Source organism: Octopus bimaculoides, chromosome 1, assembly GCF_001194135.2.
Source record: "Octopus bimaculoides isolate UCB-OBI-ISO-001 chromosome 1, ASM119413v2, whole genome shotgun sequence".
Lineage (NCBI taxonomy): Eukaryota > Metazoa > Mollusca > Cephalopoda > Octopoda > Octopodidae > Octopus > Octopus bimaculoides.
In genome coordinates this window covers 162,709,137-162,729,202 of record NC_068981.1, presented here as the reverse complement: position 1 = coordinate 162,729,202, position 20,066 = coordinate 162,709,137, and the positions used below count along the sequence as shown (strand labels likewise).

Here is a 20,066-nt window from a genome sequence, read left to right as displayed (position 1 = left end):
TATATATATATATATATATATATATATATATATGCCACATAAAAAGCACCAGTACTAGTGACAGCACCAAGTACACTCCATAAAGGGGTTTGTGTTAAAAAAAGGCATCTAGCTGTAGAAACCATGCCAAAGCAGACAATGGAGCCTGGTGCAGCTCTCCAGTTTGCTAACTTCTGTCAAACCAAGCAAACTATGCCAGTATGGAAGATACATGTTAAATGATGATGATGCATGTGCATATGTTCATGTTTGTGTGCATCAGTATGTGTTGGTCATCAGTCACACTGTTTATATGTGGTTCTCTTCTGCCAACAGCATTCATTTCTACAAAGAAAGGTCTTGTCCATCACAAACATCACACCTCATTTCTCTTTCACAGCACATGAAACTTATTTCATTTCACAAATGTTATTATAAGCAGTGAAATAAAGCTGTGAATTAAATTGCAGAATGAGTCATACCCAACACTTCTATCTATTTCTCCTTATGAAAGCAGCAGTTATTAAAAAACAAAAAAAAATTGACCCTTCCATAAGAAGTTCTAAAACAAAAACTTCAGTGTAGACAAAAAAGTTGTCAGCACAAGTGCCAGACAAACCAGAAGACAAGTAAATATTTTGTAATGATTCAATGCTCCAATAGCCTTATTATTTTTTTATCTCCAATCTTCTCTACAGCAATGTATAGAATTTTTTTTTCACTTCAGTAGTGTAAAGAAATTTCTTTTCACTCAGTAATAAGGTCAATCAGTAATATATGATATAAAGAAAGAACCAGAAATTGAAAAATACAATCAAATGTCTCTACCTACTGCAAAACCCAACTGTGTGTCTCCTCACAGGATAATCAAAGAGAGTTTACACAGCCAGTGGAGGCATACAAAGCTAACAGATAAAGTGTATTGTGTTTGTACAACAGAACCTATGGAATTCTTGAGGAAGAAAGATTTTAAAATAATCTTTACTGCTTTATCTATTTATTTACTTATTGTGGTTATTGTTAGAGAAACAGACTTAGAAAAATAGAAAGACATTATCATTATTATTAGTGTGGCAGCAAGCGGGCAGAATCATTAGCACACCAGGCAAAATGCTTAGCGGCATTTATGTTCCGAGTTCAAATTCTGCTGAGGCCAACTTTGCCTTTCATCCATTCAAAGTTAATAAAATAAGTACCAGCTGAACACTGGAGTCAACCTATCCCTTTCTCAAAACTGATAGCCTTGTGCCAAAATTTGAAAGCATTATCATTATTATTAAAGCAACTAATTGGCAGAATTATTGGAACACAAGACAAAATTCTTTGTGGTATTTCTCCCAGCTTTAGTCTTTGTTCAAATTCCGTGAAGGTCGACTTTGGTTTTCACCCTTTCAGGGTCAATATAATCAACTAACCAGCAGCTCCCAAAATTTCAGGCTGTGTGCCTATAGTAGAAAAGATTATTATTAGGCAGTGAGTTGGCAGAATTGTTAGCACAGCAAATGAAAATGCTTAGCAGCATTTCTTCTGGCTCTTTATGTTCAAATTCTGCCAGGGTCGACTTTGCTTTTCATACTCCTGATATTGATAAAATAAGTCCCAGTCAAGCACTGGAGTCAATGTTATCAACTTACACACTCTTACTAAGCTGCTGTCCTTGTGTTAAAATTTGAAACCTTTATCATGATTATTATTACTACTACTATTATTTATTATTCTGTATTTTGTCTGACTTTATGTTCCACCAAGGTCAACGTAATCAACAAGCCTCCTCCTCCAAATTTATTAAGGCAGTGAGCTGACAGAATTGTTAATGCACTGGACAAAATGCTTAGTGGTATTTCAAATTCTGCTGAGGTCAACTTTACCTTTCATCCTTTCAGGGTCAATAAAATAAGTACCAGTTAAACACTGGGGTTGATGTAATTGACTCATCCCCTCCCCCAAAAGTGCTGCCCTTGTGGCAAAATTTGAAACCATTATTATTATTATTATTATTATTGCTGTTATTGATGCTATTTGTGAGGATAGTGAAGTAGAGCCAATCAAAGAAAGAAGAATGTTAAGCCTGACCCCCTTTTAAAGAAACAATCCTATCCTAGCAATTGCAATAAGATAACTTAGAAACATAGAAATATATACATATATATAGAAATTTGAAAATAATCTTTAAAAAAAAAAATTTCATTTCAGAAGGAAAGGATAATACAAAAAAAAATAATTTAACGTAAAATATAAAATAAACAATAGAATAATAATCACAAGGCCACAAATTACAAGGGAGGAATATCAATTGCTTAGAGTCCTCAGTATTTGGCTCATACATTTACCATATATGTGTATATGTTCTTAAATAATTTTTTTATGTCTAAGTCTTATGTCTGGATGAAAACAAGGTAAACAAAGCTGTTCTGAAAATGCTGTTCTGGGCAGAAACACATATTCACAGCTGTTGTCTTGTCTCCATAAAAATAAAATTAACTTTTACTTATTACTTAATGGCATATTAATTTAGTTAAAAGAATTCTTAATTCCTTTTGATCACTCCATTTCATTTGGAACTGGTAGCAATCACTACTAAGAGTTTGTTAGTTTGTCTCCCTTGCTCTTAAAGTGAAGATCGTTCCATGAAAACAAGAATTTATTTTGTACAATAATTAACATATGCTTCTTCATCTTTGCAGTCTAAATTCATGCCACTGACCACTGAGTAATTCCTCTAATCACATTTCCATTATATATTATATATAATCTTTAATGTACACAGGATTTAAAATTAAGATACTATAAGTTTCATGCTAACAATAGTACTATAGCTGAGTGACCTTGTATTAAATGCCATGTACAAGTGGGCATTCTTTTAGACTCAAGATACAACATGGTTGCTCTCTGAGAGAAACAAACACATAACAAAAGAGGATAAAGAAAAAGTACTGAAGGAAGAGTTGCATTCCCATGATGTATTAAAGTGGGAACCAACAATAGTTAGAGTGGTTCATTCAACAGAGAATGACAGTATGCTTAATCTGGAGAGGGAGGTATTCTCCAGTTCAATAGTAGAAAGTTATCCAGATGCTTGCATTTAGTAAAAATTTCATACCTGGAATTCAGTAGGTGATTGGAGTTTCCAGATCAAGCATACAATCTGACAAACTTTAACCATTCTCTGTTGAATTAATTACTTTAACCATCATTGATTCCCACCTTAATAAACCAAGGGGACACCCTTCATTGTGCATATTTTTAGTCTCTTTTTGTCATGTGCCTTTTTCTTTCATTCTTTCTCACGTTTTCTCAGAGAGCAGCCATGTTGTATTTCGAGCCTGACAGATTGCCCAATAGCATATGACATGCTATACAAACTCACCCAACTTCAGTACTATAAGCATGGAACTTACAGTAGCTCAATTTTAAATTATGTGTATATTAAATATTCATCTATTGCTGGATGCAGTACTTCTTTATCGATAACACCAATAAACAGAACATTACACTATATATATATATTCAATGTATATTTATACATACTTTATATAATATAAAAATGTAAAAAAAAAACAAAAACACAACAAACATGTATGTATAAAACCAAAATAATGTAAGTAAATAAAAAAAAAAGAAAGAAAAAAAAAACAACAAAAGTATATGAGGCAGAAAATATCTAGAGGATATATTAATAGAGAAGCCCTACCTGGCTTTTTGCCTAACCGGACAGGGGATGGTCTCAAAAACCCACCTGAATGAAAATTTTAATAAAATGGAAAAAAAAAAAGTTTAAAAAAGTTTTAAAGAAAAATAAGTATTCAGTATAGAATTTAAAAAAAAAATGTTTCTAGACTTACTTTAAATATAACATGGCATGAGAAATGTCTTATTTACACATGATATGTGCACATACATGCACAGATGCATACAGACATGCATACAAAAACACAGCATATTACATGATTACACAATTAATACATGAGAAAGTTTGATATGAAATGGAAAATTAATTAAGAGCAAAATAAAAGGCATCATGTAATAATAAAACAGTTCTGAAGAAAATAGATATTCTTTATAACGTGGAATATGTATATATTTCATTTTCATTAATCTTTATACAGGAATAAAAATAAGAAAAAAATGAGAGAAAAAAAAGTAACACATCTACTGCAGACATGGCTAAGTGCAGGGCCAACCAATACCTTGTGAATAAATTTGGTAGATGGAAACTGTGTGGAAGCCTGTCGTGTATGTGTGTGTTTGTCTCCTACCACCACTTGACAACCAGTGTTGGCTGTTTATGTTTCCATAAATCGGTAGTTTGGCAAGAAGAGACTGATAGAATAAGCCCCCAAAGAATAAATACTGGGGTCAATTTGTTTGACCAAACACTCCAAGGCATTGTCCTAGCATGGTTGCAGTCAATGAATAGATAAAAACTATCATGTGGTTCTAGTCTGATCCAACAGAGTGGCACCTTAAGCCAGTATCTTCATGTAAAAGAAAAAAAAAACTGAGAAAGCCTGTCAAATTGTAAATACTTATAAGTGAAAGACCTGTGGATGCCTTTAACACTCTTCAGCACAAGCTTTGAGGCCAGGTCTCTCCAGCCTCAGCATAGTTCATTATACTGACGTAACACTTCCTACTACAGCAGCCCATGAGTAATGATTTCTTCCACAATTTCCCCACAACTAATTGGGAAAATATCCAAAATGAGATGCAGTGCATCCTTGTAAGCCATTAAAAAAAAAAAAAAAAGTTTTTAAATGCAAACACAATGCCAGGTCACAGTGATTATATACATATCTATGCCTATTTTTTGAGTATTTGTGATATCAACTTTATACAGCAACATCATCACCAGAGTTCATTATTTCGTTATTTTAACCAGTAATTCTTAACTAATAACATGGAAAGAAAAGCTCACTGATGCATTTACACTGAAGACAGAACCCTTTTTTTACAAGACATAATAAAGAAGAGAGTTTTCATCGCTGAAAATTATATATATATATATATATATATATATATATATATATAGCACTAGACAATGGGTGAAACCAGTAAAAGAAAAGAATATGAATTTCCACTACTGACACTGAAATATGTAATTTCTTGAAGAAAAACATGCACATCTTTCTTATCATATAATCATGATAGCAGATTGTTTGAACAGTGAATAAAAAAGATTTTTTGGGAATTTAGTTATAGCCTTTTACTCTCTGTGTTTTAATTTCATTCACTTAGCCTTTCATTTTTCTGGGGTCAACAAAATAAGTATCAAACCAGTAAAAAGATGAACTGTTGTTTATGCTCAGCTCAGGTCTGATGGAGCAAAACTTTGACCAAAAGCATGTTTTTAGGGTTACCTAGAAATACATTTTCCAATATGTCTTTCCTTTTTAAATATAGTAGAGTGTGGCTTGAAAGATTTGGCTATTATTTCTAACAGAGCAACTAATCACATTAACCCTTTAGTATTAAAACCAGCTATATCTGGCTTCTCAATTCTCTATCCTACAATATCTAAAACTAAGCAATCACATTTTGAAAATGTCACACCTACAAGATAATGCATCATCATTACATTTGAAGGAGTAATCTGAATGCTAAAGGGTTAATTCATTTTCACAAGTCTGACCTAAATGTCCATGCTTGTTTTCAGAATTCTAGTTAGCCCTTGTTTCAAGGCCTCAAAGTAAGAGAAACCTTTCCTTTTATAATCCCCAAGCCACTCTGGTGGCTGAAAAAAAATTGGGAATGCGTGTCATACTTGGCACATGGATACCAGGAAAACATGTCCTGCATATCACATGATATCTAGGGAAGGCAAAGGGTTAACAGCTTGTAATTACAAGTGTCTATAGTAGAGCTAGTTTCAAATCTCAATTTGATTTACCACAAATGCTCATGAAAATGGGCATTAATGTAACACAGTTTCATTTCCTTCTATAAATATCTGATCTTGTGCATAGATAAAGCCAGTCTCATCTATCTCGATTATGTTGTTTTATGTATGTATGTATGTATGTGTGTGTGTGTGTTTATATATATATATATATATATATATATATATATATAAAAATCAAATTCCAAACAGGTAAAGATCATTACCATGTCACATTTTTCATTATACTCCATTATTTGCAATAAAACTTAAAAATTGATTTTTATTGCATTTCTCTTTTGTAAACAGCAGAAATAATTAATTCTCAAGAAAATGTTAGAAACAGTTTTACAGCAAAAACTAGGTTTATACCACATGGAGATTCAAACTATGTATTACATATAACCAAATATGACGCATCCTTTTCTACCAAGACAATTCATTGTTTATATATATAAACAGAATAACATGCAGAAATCAATTTCCAGGAGAGAATCTATGAATTTTCTGGAGAGAGCAACAATGGTATTGTTGTGATTCCATGTAAACAGCATGACAGATGTCCGACAAAAGGGTTATTATTATTACTATGAAATAAATGCATTTAATGGTATTTGTATTTCTAAAAGTAACACAGTTACTAAAAGTGGCACAGTTTGAGTAGTTCGATATCTAACATGTTTTGCTGCAGCAGTGATTTTATAAAATTTCTATGCAGCATGCATAATCTTACACTGCTTTAATTCACATGCTCACGAGGAATATTTCACTCAAATTAGTTTATGAACAAACTAGAATGTTTTTATGAAGTGCTGCTGGAAATAGTAGCCAAATCTAAGTTAATTCACACTATATATACAGTTGTCCTAAAAAAAGGAAGGTACACTCACCAATGTATTCCTGGCCGCACATACACACATAAATTTTCTATATACATTGAACTGTAACAGTTGAAAACATCTGATATAAAACACAAAATGCTAGGTTGGCTCCTGTGCAGGTGGCACGTAAAAAAACACCATTTTGAGCGAGGCCGTTGCCAGTACCGTGTGACTGGCCCTCATGCCGGTGGCACGTAAAAGCACCCACTACACTCTCGGAGTGGTTGGCATTAGGAAGGGCATCCAGCTGTAGAAACTCTGCCAGATCAGATTGGAGCCTGGTGCAGCCATCCGGTTCACCAGTCCTCAGTCAAATCGTCCAACCCATGCTAGTATGGAAAGCGGATGTTAAACGGTGATGATGATGATATATATATATATACATACACACACACACATATATACAATTGTCCTCAAAATTATTCATACCCTTGTTAATTTTTGTGATGCAATGAATGTATTTTGTCAAGTTTGTTTGTGAGTTATATGTGACCAGCAAGTGAAAGAATAACAACAATACATAATTCAAGAAATTCTTCATTTCAGTGTTATTTTATTCATGGATTTTCAAAAAATGCCACCACCATCACCATCACTGTTTAATGCCCGCTCTCCATGCTAGCATGGGTTGGATGGTTTGGCTGTTCAAAATTATTCATGCTCTAGGTTTATTGAGTTTGATATCTTCTTTTAATAGTCAATAGCATAGCCTTTGTTTTTTTATGACTGCTTCTAGGTGATTCCTGTATATGTTCACAAGCTTCCTGCATGTCTCTTGTGAGATGTTGGCCCACTCTTCATTGGCGAAAGCCTCGAGCGGTGTCAGGTTGGTTGGTTTCCTAACCATTGCTCAGGTCTTCAAGTCTCACCACAAGTTCTCAATCGGATTCAGGTCAGAGTTTCTCAGCAGATTCATTCACGTTTTCATCAAGAATCCTGATGTAATCCTCTCTTCTCGTGATTCCATGGACTTTGACAAGGTTCCCTGTGCGACTGAAAGAGATGCATCCCCATAGCACTATGTTTCCACCACCATGCTTGACAGTGGGCACAAAGTTCTTTGGCTTGTATGCTTCTCCTTTCTTTCTCAAGACATATTCAGCACCCATGTGGCCAAATTAGCTCCAACTTCATCTCATCAGAGGTTATCTGAAGCAAGAGCCCAGCTTTTGGTCAACTATCCTGGCCTGATGAGACGAAGTTGGAGTTATTTGGCAATATGGATGCTGAATATGTCTTGAGGAAGAAAGGAGAAGAATACAAGCCAAAGAACTTTTGTGCCCACTGTCAAGCATGGTGGTGGAAACATAATGCTATGGAGATGCTTCTCTTCCAGTGGCACAGGGAACCATGTCAAAGTTCAAGGAATCATGAGAAAGGAGGATTACATCAGGATCCTTGATGAAAACGTGAAGGAATCTGCTGAGAAACTCCAACTTGGCCACAACTGGAAGTATCAGCAGGACAATGGTCTGAAACATACCATCAAGGTAGTGAAGAAATGGTCAGTAGACATCGCCTCGGTGAGGCCCAATGTACGAAGGTCTTGCCTCACCACCTCAGCCCAGGTCTTCCTGGGCCTACCTCTTCCACGGGTTCCCTCAACTGTTAGGGAGTGGCACTTTTTCACGCAGCTATCCTCATTCATTCTCACCACATGTCCAAACCAGCGCAATCGTCTCTCTTGCACACCACTACTGACGCTTCTTATGTTCAGCTTGAGAATAAGCAAACATTACATTCGACAGAGAAATCTAAATGTGAATGGGTCAAAGGATGAAAGGCAAAGCCAATCCTTGCCAACTCCATAAGAATGTGCAGTGAGGCAAGTAAATACTGCAAGGCATTTTGCCTGACTATCAATGATCCTGCCAGTCCATAAATAATAATAGTAATTTCTCTCTTAGGCACAAAGCCAGTTGTTGAAGAATAGGGATTTAGTTGATTATCCTGACTTATCTATATTACTAGCATTTTGTATTTATCAAAATCAGAGATTAAAAGAAAACAAACAATGTTAAATAATGTTTTAAAGATATGAGTGAATGAATCCCAATATTTTAAATCCGGGTTTGTCCCCGTTAACAGGGGTGGCTGGATCTACCTAACTCTTACAGCAACTGCTCTCACACCATCTCACCCAGTTTTAGGCATCCTCCCTCCTCAAGCCAACCCTCCCAATCTCCTCTTCCATCTGTCCCCTCCACATTTTCTTTGGTCGATCTCGCTTTCGCAGCTCATTCACTTTAAACTCAAGCACTCTCCTTAGAACCTACTCCTCATCCCTCCTCAACACATGTCCATACCATTGCACTCCATTCACCCTTGCCAGCTGTTCCACCGATTCCTCCAACCCTAGCATCCCTATTAAGTCCTCAACCTTCCTTTTATCCAATAGTTTCACACCACACATTTGGTCTCATCATTGCTCTCTCAGTCTTTCTCAAAATTTCCATTTCGCTTTCCCTCAGACACCATGTCTCACTCCCATACAGCATTGCAGATCTCACGCAACTCTGATAAACCCTTCCTTTCATCTTCAAGGAGAACCTTTTCCCATATAACAACGCACCACATTCCCTGAACTTTACCCAGCCAAGTCTTGCTCTTGTTGTCACAGCTGCTTCACATCCATCACTTAATCCACCCAATCTCGAAAATAGCAAAACTATCTCACCATTTTCACCCCATCACATAGCGTTTCCACTATATAATGTAGAAAAATGAAATAAAATTATTGTGATGGATTTAGTCATCTGCTTTACCATTTCTGCTAACTCTGTTAATTATTTCTAATTTTGGCACCACAAGGACAGTTTTTCTGGAGGAGGCCATGTAATCGTTTTAATGAAGCTTAGTATTTGACTAGTAATTTCTGAATCTATCTCAAAAGGATGTTAGCCTCCATTATGATTTGAACTAAGAACATAACAGAACATGAATGAAATACTGGTTCCAAATTTTGGCACAAGGCCAGCAATTTGGGGGAAGGGCTAAAACGAATATATTGACATCATTACTCAACTGGTATTTATTTTATCGACCCTGAAACGATGAAAGACAAAGTGGACCCCAGTGGAATTTGAACTCAGAATGTAAGGATGGATGAAATGCTGCTAAGCATTCTGCCCAGCATGCTAATGAGTCTGCCAGCTCACCACCTCTAGAATATAAATACTAATAATAGATCCAGTGTAATCTGATAAACCAGGTGTCTGTATCAGTGTGCTAAGTAAACCAGTGAGAAAACAGTGGACACAACATGAGTCAACAGTACACAGTATTTTATACTGTAAAGAACAAATATAGTGTGTGTTTGACGTTTTGGACAGTGGTCCATTGAGAGTTGGGAATGAGAACAATTATTTGTGGAAGGAAAAGAGAAAAAGACATGCTTAAATATTGTAAAGCATTTCATGTCTGGCAGTTTACTGTTTCTGCTGCCATACAATTCTTGACAAAAGTATAATAATAGTTAGTTAATATGAGCTTGCTAAAACTATTGATAAATTTCCTGTTTCCTAAATAACCAGAGGCATACAGAACATGAATTTTGGCTTCTATACAAATACGCAAAGACAAGAAAATATTAGTGAATCTTTAAAATATTGGAATTGGTCCTGACTCAGCTATTTTATCATCTTTTGATTGAAATATTTATTTTAATTTAATTATGAGTGTGAATGAAAGAGAGAAAATGGGAGCAAAGAATTAAATGAATTATACTGTGCAAAAGAAAACTATTAATGCCAAGAAAGCCTTTCATAAAAGAACTAGACAACATTATACAACCAGTTGATTCACAGTTAATCCAGCAGCAGTAATCTGACATCAATGTGTGCATGTTTTTGAAGTTGATTAACAATAATTTCCAACATTGACATACACAGTTATAAATGTTGGGGAATATTAAATTGACTACCAGTTTATGGCTGGTATTAATTTTATTGACAGAGAAGGTTTAATAGGAAAAATCAACCAATAGATGATTTCAATTGAGAATGTAAATAAATAGTGCAAAAATCTTTTGACAAATCACTCAATTGTTTCTGCTATTTTACTCTCAATATTAAATAGCAGGCATGGCTGTGTGGCACCTTGGGCAAGTGTCTTCTACTATAGCCCCAAGCCGACCAAAACCATGTGAGTGAATTTGGTAGACGGAAACTGAAAGAAGCCCATTGTATATGTATGTGTGTGTGTTACTGTCTCTTGGCCTTGACATTGTGTCATAGTTGTAAGAGAATGACACCTTCATGCAAATGGTGTCCATCCCTTATCTTCCATGAAAAATATGTCTGGTCATGGGGAAATATTACCTTACTTGGAAACAAGTGAAGGACTGGCAATAGGAAGGGCATTCAGCTATAGAAAAGCTGCTACAAGTTCTGTATGAACCATGTCAGCATGGAAAAGTGGGCATTAAAATGATGATGAGGGTGAGTTCTAACAATGATGCAAGGCTACAAATTACACAATGAGATACAGAAATTAATTCATAATTTATTATCGCTAATTGTTTTATCAAGTCTGAAAGTTCAAAAGACTAAGCATTTCCAACACATGAAATTTTATTCCATGTATATTATAAGATAGTTTAAAGATGATGGGGGATTAACATACACAAAATCAACTCCAATGTGATCGGAATACAAAATATGGGAGTCATAACTGAATGTTGCATAAGAATTTTGTCCTGCACTATTACTGTGTCTGCTATTCTGGTCTCTTGAAACGGATTAATAATTGTAATTATTTGTTTTGATTGAACATGACAAAGGCAAATTTGGATATAATCAATTGAATCAAGGCTAATTTGATCCCCCAGTGCAAATTGAATTGTGGTACCTAACTAGACATCCTGAATTAATCTTGCCTAATTCACTATTATTCACAATAAATTCCTTGCAACAATAACAGCCGAGATAATGAACAATTAATGATGATGATGACGATGATGATGATGACAACAACAATAACAATTTCTAACTTAGGCACAGGGCCAGACAATTCTCAAAGGAGGGTGTAGTTAATACACTAACTCCGATACTCAATAAAATAATGACCCAGAAGGATGAAAGACAAAGTTGGTTGTGATCAGGATTCAAATTCAGAACATCGAAGGATGTAGCTAAACACCACAAGGTAGTTTATCCCAACACTTTACTGATTCTGCCAACAAATAACAAAAATAACAATTTTCATACATCTGTACAGAAGAAGGTATTGGGACTACTACTACTACTACTACTACTACTACTACTACTACTACTACTACTACTACTACCATTTGTATGGTCTCATAATTCTAAGTCGTCCTGCATTCTCATTGGGTTGAACTTGTGAAAGGGTTCTTGATTTCTTGGTTTATGATGGTTTTGTTGTTTCCATTACACCATACTTTAATAGTATAATTGTCCTTCTTTGGGGTAATACTTAACAAAGGGTTTCTAGTTTTAGGAGGTTTTGTTGTGCACGCACGTACACACATACAGAGTCTGTCCAAAAAGAAACCAAACTTTTAAAATTGCATGCCAACCAGCCAATGGAGTGTACTCATGACTGCAGTACTGTATACAGGTGAGCTTGGCCTTCAGTCTAATAATAGCCACATCATGATATATCAGTCATTAATCTACAACATAGAATGTTTGTGTAGTTGGTAACTTGATACAAGTAGGACAATGGAGTAATGTATTTGGATGAAATACTGTTTCAGAGGAGAAGATTTCTACAGTGACGTTTCCAACATTGTATGCTAAAGTAACATAGAGAAAATTGTTTAAGCCAAATGCAATGTCAGGAGTGAGTGTTTCCAATCAGGATGGTGTTTGAGAGAGGCAGTACGAAAGAAGAGGCTTGAGACTTGGACAAACAAAACCTGGATGCTGCCTGCTTAGACAGCACATCTTATCTATGACTTTTTGGCAAAGCATGGGATGGCTCACCCCCCGACCCTCAGGAGCCTAAGCCTACTCTTAAGATTGGGCTTCTGCAGACTTTTGATACCCTGAAGGTTGCTGATTTCAGACAATAGAAGAAAGGTCAGAGAATTTTCTGAGAACTGCATACTATTGAAAATGCATTCCAAAACTGCAAAGAAAAGAAAAGGTGAGGAGCAGTACATCAGTAGTGGAGGGAACAATTTTGAAGGAGACATCATTTGCCATTACTCTAACGTTCACTTTTCTATGCTTGTGTGGGCCAAAATGAAATTCAGATTTCACAAGATTTTCTCTGAATGGATGTTCTTCCTGTTGTCAATCACCAACAGTTTCCAAACAAGGAAATTTTCTCTAATCCTTTGAACATGCACAGTACAATGCCTGGACATGCTTCCAAAGAAGATTGCAAGTGACCAACACCAGTAGTATAATGGTGAAGTTTGTTTACAGTTAGAGTACAATGTTAGGAGACAAGAAACCTTCAAACTCTCACACACCACACACATACATAGAAGACACTTGCCTAAGTGGGAAGGGACCTGAAATAGATGGTAATTGTTTTAAAAAAAATCTGGCTTCCTTTTTGACAGACTTCATCATTGTAATATCCACTCTTCCATGCTTGCATGGGTCAGACAGAGTTTATTGAGGCAGATTTTCTACGGTTGGATTCCCTTCCTGATGCAAACTCTTACCTGTCGGGTAACACTATCTGGGTAACCCAGACATTACTACAGAATATTGGAAATGAATGGTACTCATTTACAACAATCACACAATGTCAAGACAATGAGACAGACAAATACACATTGGGCTTCTTTCAGATTCTGTTTACCAAATCCGTTCACAAGGCTTTGGTCGGCTTGGTCTATAGCAGAAGACACCTGCCCAAGGTGCCACACAGTGGGACTGAACCGAAAACCACGTGGCTGGGAAGCAAACTTGTTTACCATATAGCCAAACCCATACCTATTGCATTGTCCTCATATACATCTATGCTTTAGATGTTTGAGGCAGCTGGTACTTCTCGTTTGCAATAACATTTTCACATCCTAACAGGAAACATATATGCCAGCAATGTGGTAGAAGCAAATTTGAAGAACAAATTTCAGTGATGTGGTAGGGCTATTAATAAAATAATAAACTATCTATACAAAATATGTTGTAGTTTGTTGTCAGTCAGATGTTATATAAGACACCTATCTATAACACTCTCTCTTCATGACCAGTTAATTAAATATGGACAGGTTTATTTCCTCAAATTAAGGCCATAAACCATTGAGAAAATATCTGGCAATTTATGGAATTTTTCAGGATATTAGTTTATTGCTTACATCAACGATTATCCAAGTGCAGCAAAAATAATGTTGCAGGTCAGACATTAACAATAATTAATTTGGAGGAAATGATAATAACTTGTCACCAATGCAAGATTCTTCACTTCTAACATACCATATCCAGTTCAATGCACACCACAGCATTATATGATAATTTTATAATATTCTAGAGAATAAATATATTGGGGTGAATGGTGATGAAGAATTTTACAAGAGAAGTGAGCAGGGAAATGACTAACATTCAAGCCTTTTCCAACACCACTTCCACTTTCAAGGTGAAGAAAGTGAGTAGGTACCCAGCAGGATTAAAAATAATACTTGTCAAAGTGCAAAATGTCTTATAGTGAAACCAACAGCCAACAATATTTGGAAAGAAAGCAGGTGCCATTAGATTGCTTTCCTACTGAAATGCACTTTGCTATGTACCTGCAGCAGCCTCTTTAGGTCTATGGATTATGAATAGATGAATAGATGGATTTGTGTATATCACAGTCATAGAATCAGTATCATGGAGAGAGATTAGATCATTAGTCAACTGAGATATAGATGCCTCACTATACGTTTTTAGACTTATGATGATGTGTTCATGTGACCTGCTTGTTTACTTTAAAATGTTGCACAACTCTGTATGAGCCCACAAGGAGCCTTTATGTGGTCATTTAAGCAGGTAGAAATAACTACCAAATCTCCTTCAAATCATACCCTCTGCATGCTGGAAAATGTCAATCAAGGTTGAGGGTGGAGAAGGATAGAAACAGAGATGCCCTTACTAGAGAATGTCTTTGATCGTAGGTCTACTCAATAACAAATTTGGGTTAAACCACAACAACACACCTGAGCATAAACAACATTTCCTGAATCTCACCTCATAAGAAGCAACTAAACATACTCCAAAAAATGGGATATTAGGTGATTCCAAGCTAAAAAAGAAAATAACTGCAAACCTCACCCTATTTCAACAACTTTTGTGATGTAACAACATAATCATAACAATGGTTTCCACCAGAGTTTATCCCAGTCTCCGAGTGACTAAGAGAAGATTCTCACTGAAAAAAAAAAAAAAATGTCTGTCCGCAACAGGGCTAACTGTCTCTGATATTCATTTTAATCTCAGTAAACTAAAGAAATGTGAAAGAGTCTTGTTTAAAGACACTACAGGCTACTCTGTCCCTGAATTGAACCCATGATCTTATGATCATGAGCCTAAACCACTAAACCACATGCCTTTGAATAAATTACTAAAAACATATATATCTGATGGCATACAAGACACATCCCCAACCCTACATGCTTAAATAAATTACCCTGGGGCCTATATGAAAAGTTGGGCTTCTCATAAGCTAATTTTGTCCCTGATGTTCATTACTATAAGTTAATTTAAACCCTTCTATTACTAAATTTCTGTGGAAATGCACTGCTTTCATTTCAACTAATTTTGAAAATAATGAAGAAATTAGTAAAATAACTTTGTCGTTATTAAGCTGGTGTTTGGAACATAAATTAGCATGAAATTTTGATGGAAAGCTTCAATTTAGATCAGCTTAAAATAGGAATTTGTATCATAGAACCAGGATTAGTTTTAGGCAGATTGACATCAAAAGGGTTAATCCAGACAGTCTCTTCTACCAAACCTGACTCCATAATAATAACATTTACTTATGCATGCTTTTTATAAAATGCATTATTCTGCTTTGATTTTTCTTGCAGGTTTTATCACAGTAATCATGCAGGCTATTTTCATTGTCGTGATGCCTTGCGTTTATGTTCAGCTGTACTGTTAACTTACATTTTATATACAGTAAATGTTTTTGTATTGTTTTGTAATGTACTGCTAGATCACTTTAAATATTACATACATTAATGCACTAGACACATTTTCTCATGAATATGCACTGTTGATAGTGAGGTGCATCTAACATGCCTGTGTGTCTTTATATCATCAAATACACTAAGTTGTATTACTAATCATTTATATTAATGATGGTTTGGACTTTATTTTCATTGAAGGGGGACACTCATTTGGAAAAGTGTCTCAAGTGTCTCTTCAATCACTGGCACTGTATAGTATCATCAGAAGAAAAGTATCTATTCAGATGAAAAAGTGTTCTTCTCTAATAAGTTTTCACATTTCTCTTCTATTGTCGTACTTTGTCCTCTCTCTTCTCTTTTACTTTTACAATGAGAACCTATTCTGTTACTAATTTTGCAAGTCATAACTTATCTTTTACCAAAAGTAGAAGATGCAGCCTTCCCTTTTTAATTTGTAATCAAACAATTATTTTCTTCTGAAGTTCCACACCATATATTATATGCAGCCTTTTAATCTAAAGACCACCTAACCATTCAAATTCTTTCACAGGTATTTTACCTCATGCTTGTTTCTCTAACAGCGTTTGAAATCAGGTTAAAAAAAAAAATCAATAAGCATGAGAATGCAGTTTGGTACTTTATTGGAGAGGAAGATACCCTTCAAAAGTATTCATAAAAAGAATTCTAAAATACAATTACAATTTTGAAACATTAATCTCAAATATCAAAAGAATCAGGTTTTCTTTAATATCATCTAATGGCAAAAGAATTAGATCACACAAAGCCCTTTAGCACCAGCTAATGGCAATGCCGTCAGATTTTACTTTAAATAATTCAATCTCAATAACTCTATTACGCTAATGCAGAAACCACATTATTGCATGATTAAGAATGAAAGACTTTCCAAATATTGGTGCTCACAAAAATATTCCAGGAATTCACTTTCAGGACAACTAGCTGGAAGAATTCACTTTCAGAACAATTAACACTAAGGAATCAATTTTTAACCACTTAACATTCAGATTACTCTGTTGTATGTAATGCTTATTTATTCACATTGTTTTGAATTAATTTTGCATTATTTCATAGCTTTGAAATTTCAATGTAGTGATTGCTTATTTCCGGAATGACATTGTAGGGAAGGTGTAGATCTGGCCAGTTTGAATATAAAACAGATAGAATATTTGGGCCTAGTGTGGCTGGTTTAAATACTAAAGGGTTAAAATTTAAAATCTTGATTTAATTCTCAATGAAGTTTGTCCCTATCAACAAGCACTAATAACGATCTGATAGATTCAAAGACTGTATTGTATCTCACCTAACACCAACCACTTTACAGTATATACAGAGTGCTTTTATGTACCACTGGCACAAGTGAGGTTGCCACAAAGCTTGTAAGACTATGAACCACAAGTGTGGTGCTGATTTTATGCTAGATGAGGGGGAAGAGCATGTTCCTGTTGCAGAGGAGCTACATGGCTACAACCATTTAGAAGAGAGGGTAAGCATAATCAGTAGGGGCCGCTAAGAAATGAGGCATCAAAATGGTCCTTCAATGTCCTAGGGGAGCAGAAGTGAACAGGGGCAGAGGAATTAGGAACGTGGGTGTAGAAAAATTTTCCTGAATAAAGTCTAAGGGGGATTAGTCAAAGTTCCTTTTCTTCAATGATATTGAAATAAATGGATGCATTTATGAAAAAAGACATTAAAGCAAGTCAAGAGGAAACTATCAATACAGTTGCTTGCCCTGCTAGAAACAGCAGCTGAATCTCTCCGAGACTGTGACCTACTATCTTTAAAAAAGCAAAAAAAAAAAAAAAATCTTGTTGGACAATGTAGTTCTGGATATTCAGAAAGACAGGCTAGTCAAAGCTGGAATATCTTCAGCTGTTCGTTTGTTCAATAAGAACTTTGGTTCAAGTCAATTAGTTTCACACCTCAAAGCAATGATACTGATGGCAACAATGATGATGATGATGACAATGACAACAGTGTAAACAATAACAATTTAAAAAGAAATAAAGCAGTATTTGAAGGTCAGTAGATAAACAATGAAATTTGTAGTTGAAAACATTCAGTAGAACTAAACTATAACTGAGATGTCGGATATTTAGTTACAAATCTACACCAACTTTGGAAATATTCATTTGTTCTTGTTTTTCATGTTTCACACAATACTACCATTTTCTTTACATTTTTGTTTTTGTTTTTAAACAAAACTGATGTTATATCAAAAGGTAACTTAGCCGCTCAATAAATAGCATCATGATCATCATTTAACATCTGTTTATCATGATGGCATGGGTTGACCAATTTCACTGGAAATGGTAAATTAGAAGACCGCACCAATTCCTGCTGTCTACTTAGGGCATGGTTTCTACAGCTGAATGCCCATTCTAATGTATTAGATGCTTTTGACATAGCACCTCGTGCACTGGGTACTTTTGACATGATACTAGCAGCAATGAGGTCACTAAGTAACCTGCAAGACAAGACTCCTTCAGCTGGGGGTGGGAGTGGAGAGAGAGAGTAGTACTGAAGGACAGAAAAAAAAAAGTAGTCTTGCATTGCAAGTCTCCACTCGATAAATACAGATTGATAAAATATTGGTAATTTGCAGTGCTTGAGAAGACAAGTTAAACTAAGTGAAATCGTAGTTGTAGCCAATGCTGGGGACAGGTGAAAAACACCCAAGCTGGTGACACACAAAGGCACCCATGCAGGTGACACACAAAAGGCACAGAGTTGGTGACGTGTAAATGACACCCAGTACATTCTATGGAGTGGTTGGCATAAGGAAAGGTACCCAGCTGTAGAAACCAAGCCAAAACAGACTGGAGCCTGGTGCAGCTCCCTGGCTTACCAGTTCCAATCAAACTGCCTAACCCATGCCAGCATGGAAAATGGACATTAAATGATGATGATGATGATCTAAGATCTCCTCATCATCAACCCACTGGACATTGCTGTTATAGAGTCCCGGGACTCATAAAGCAGGTTACCTGGTTTCCATGACATATATTGACTGAGAACACAACATTCCCTTTGAATCGGACACCTTGGAGAAACATGAAATGAAGTGTTTTGCTCAAGAACATAATGCTCCACCTGATCCAGGAACCTAACCCACAATCTTGAGATTGTGAGTACAGCATCCTAACAACAAGGCCACACACTTTCACTAATATAAGTACAAGGGTTGATGTAACTGACAAACATCCTGTAAGACAGTGCCCAAGCCTGCAGCAGTCTAATGACTAAAGCAGTAAAAGATTTCAAAAGTATATGCACCTTAATTACAATTAAGTGTCATATTAACCCATTACCTCCCATAATTCTATTAACTGGAATTTTTTTAATGAAACTTTGATTTCTAGCATAAAACAGCTTTAGAAACACGCTGGAATGATCAAAATAACATTTTAAATAGAAATAAGCGAGATATTGGGTGAAAAATTAGCAAACCTCATTTGAATATCAGAGAAATATACCTAGTAGATATAGCAAAAAGGTTAGATAATTACGAAATTTGTAATTTTTAAGTGATCTCATATGGGATCACTGGTAGGTAGTGGGTTAAAGAAAATAATAACCAGCTACTTTATGATTGTTACACACACACAATAATGACAGTATAGAGAACCACCTCACACCTACCTGCCAGAATTTTTTCCTTTGTTTTAAAGAACTACCAAATGAATTAGTTGTTTATAGTAACCAGGATTTATGCTATAAACTAGACAGAATAAGAATAATTTTTATAATACTGTTTAATTGTCAATGGTATTTTTCCTTCTTAGAAAATTTTCATTTATTTTTTTTCATTTCTTCATTTTGATCACAAATTGCAATGTGTTAGTTTTGCAAAATAAAAGACAAAAATAAAAAGACAATATAAAAACAGACAATAAAAAAAAAAGGAGCAAAAAAAAAAGAAACAAGATTTTTTGTCAAGCTGATGACTTACTTTTGGTTTCATCCTGATTTGTAGGTTTTGATCTGTTCTCCATTATCTATAGAATCTGAAAAATAATTAAATAAAGGGCTGTATAGCAAATAAGGGCCAAATTACTGACTTAAAATGATAAAAAAAAAAGTTACTAATTAAAAATTCATTTAGAAATTTCCAGAAAAAAAAATTAATCACTAGGCACATTTCTATTAATAGGTGGGCTATCAGAATAAAGATTTATACATACATATTTTTGCCAAAATTGGTTATTTGATAAATTGTGGTTAT

General features: G+C 35.2%; 1 protein-coding gene across 1 annotated transcript in view; it reads right to left on the bottom strand.

Annotated features, from left to right (window-relative positions):
- The window catches only part of LOC106874217 (histone-lysine N-methyltransferase EZH2), a 182,264-nt gene that overhangs the window by 54,720 nt on the left and 107,478 nt on the right, over nt 1-20,066 (bottom strand). The window contains exons 3-4 of the mRNA XM_052971199.1: nt 19,794-19,848; nt 3,671-3,715 (exon numbers count right to left, since the gene is read on the bottom strand). Of these exons, the coding sequence (XP_052827159.1) occupies nt 3,671-3,715; nt 19,794-19,836 (88 nt within the window). The 5' untranslated portion in view covers nt 19,837-19,848. The remainder of the gene's footprint in view (nt 1-3,670; nt 3,716-19,793; nt 19,849-20,066) is intronic.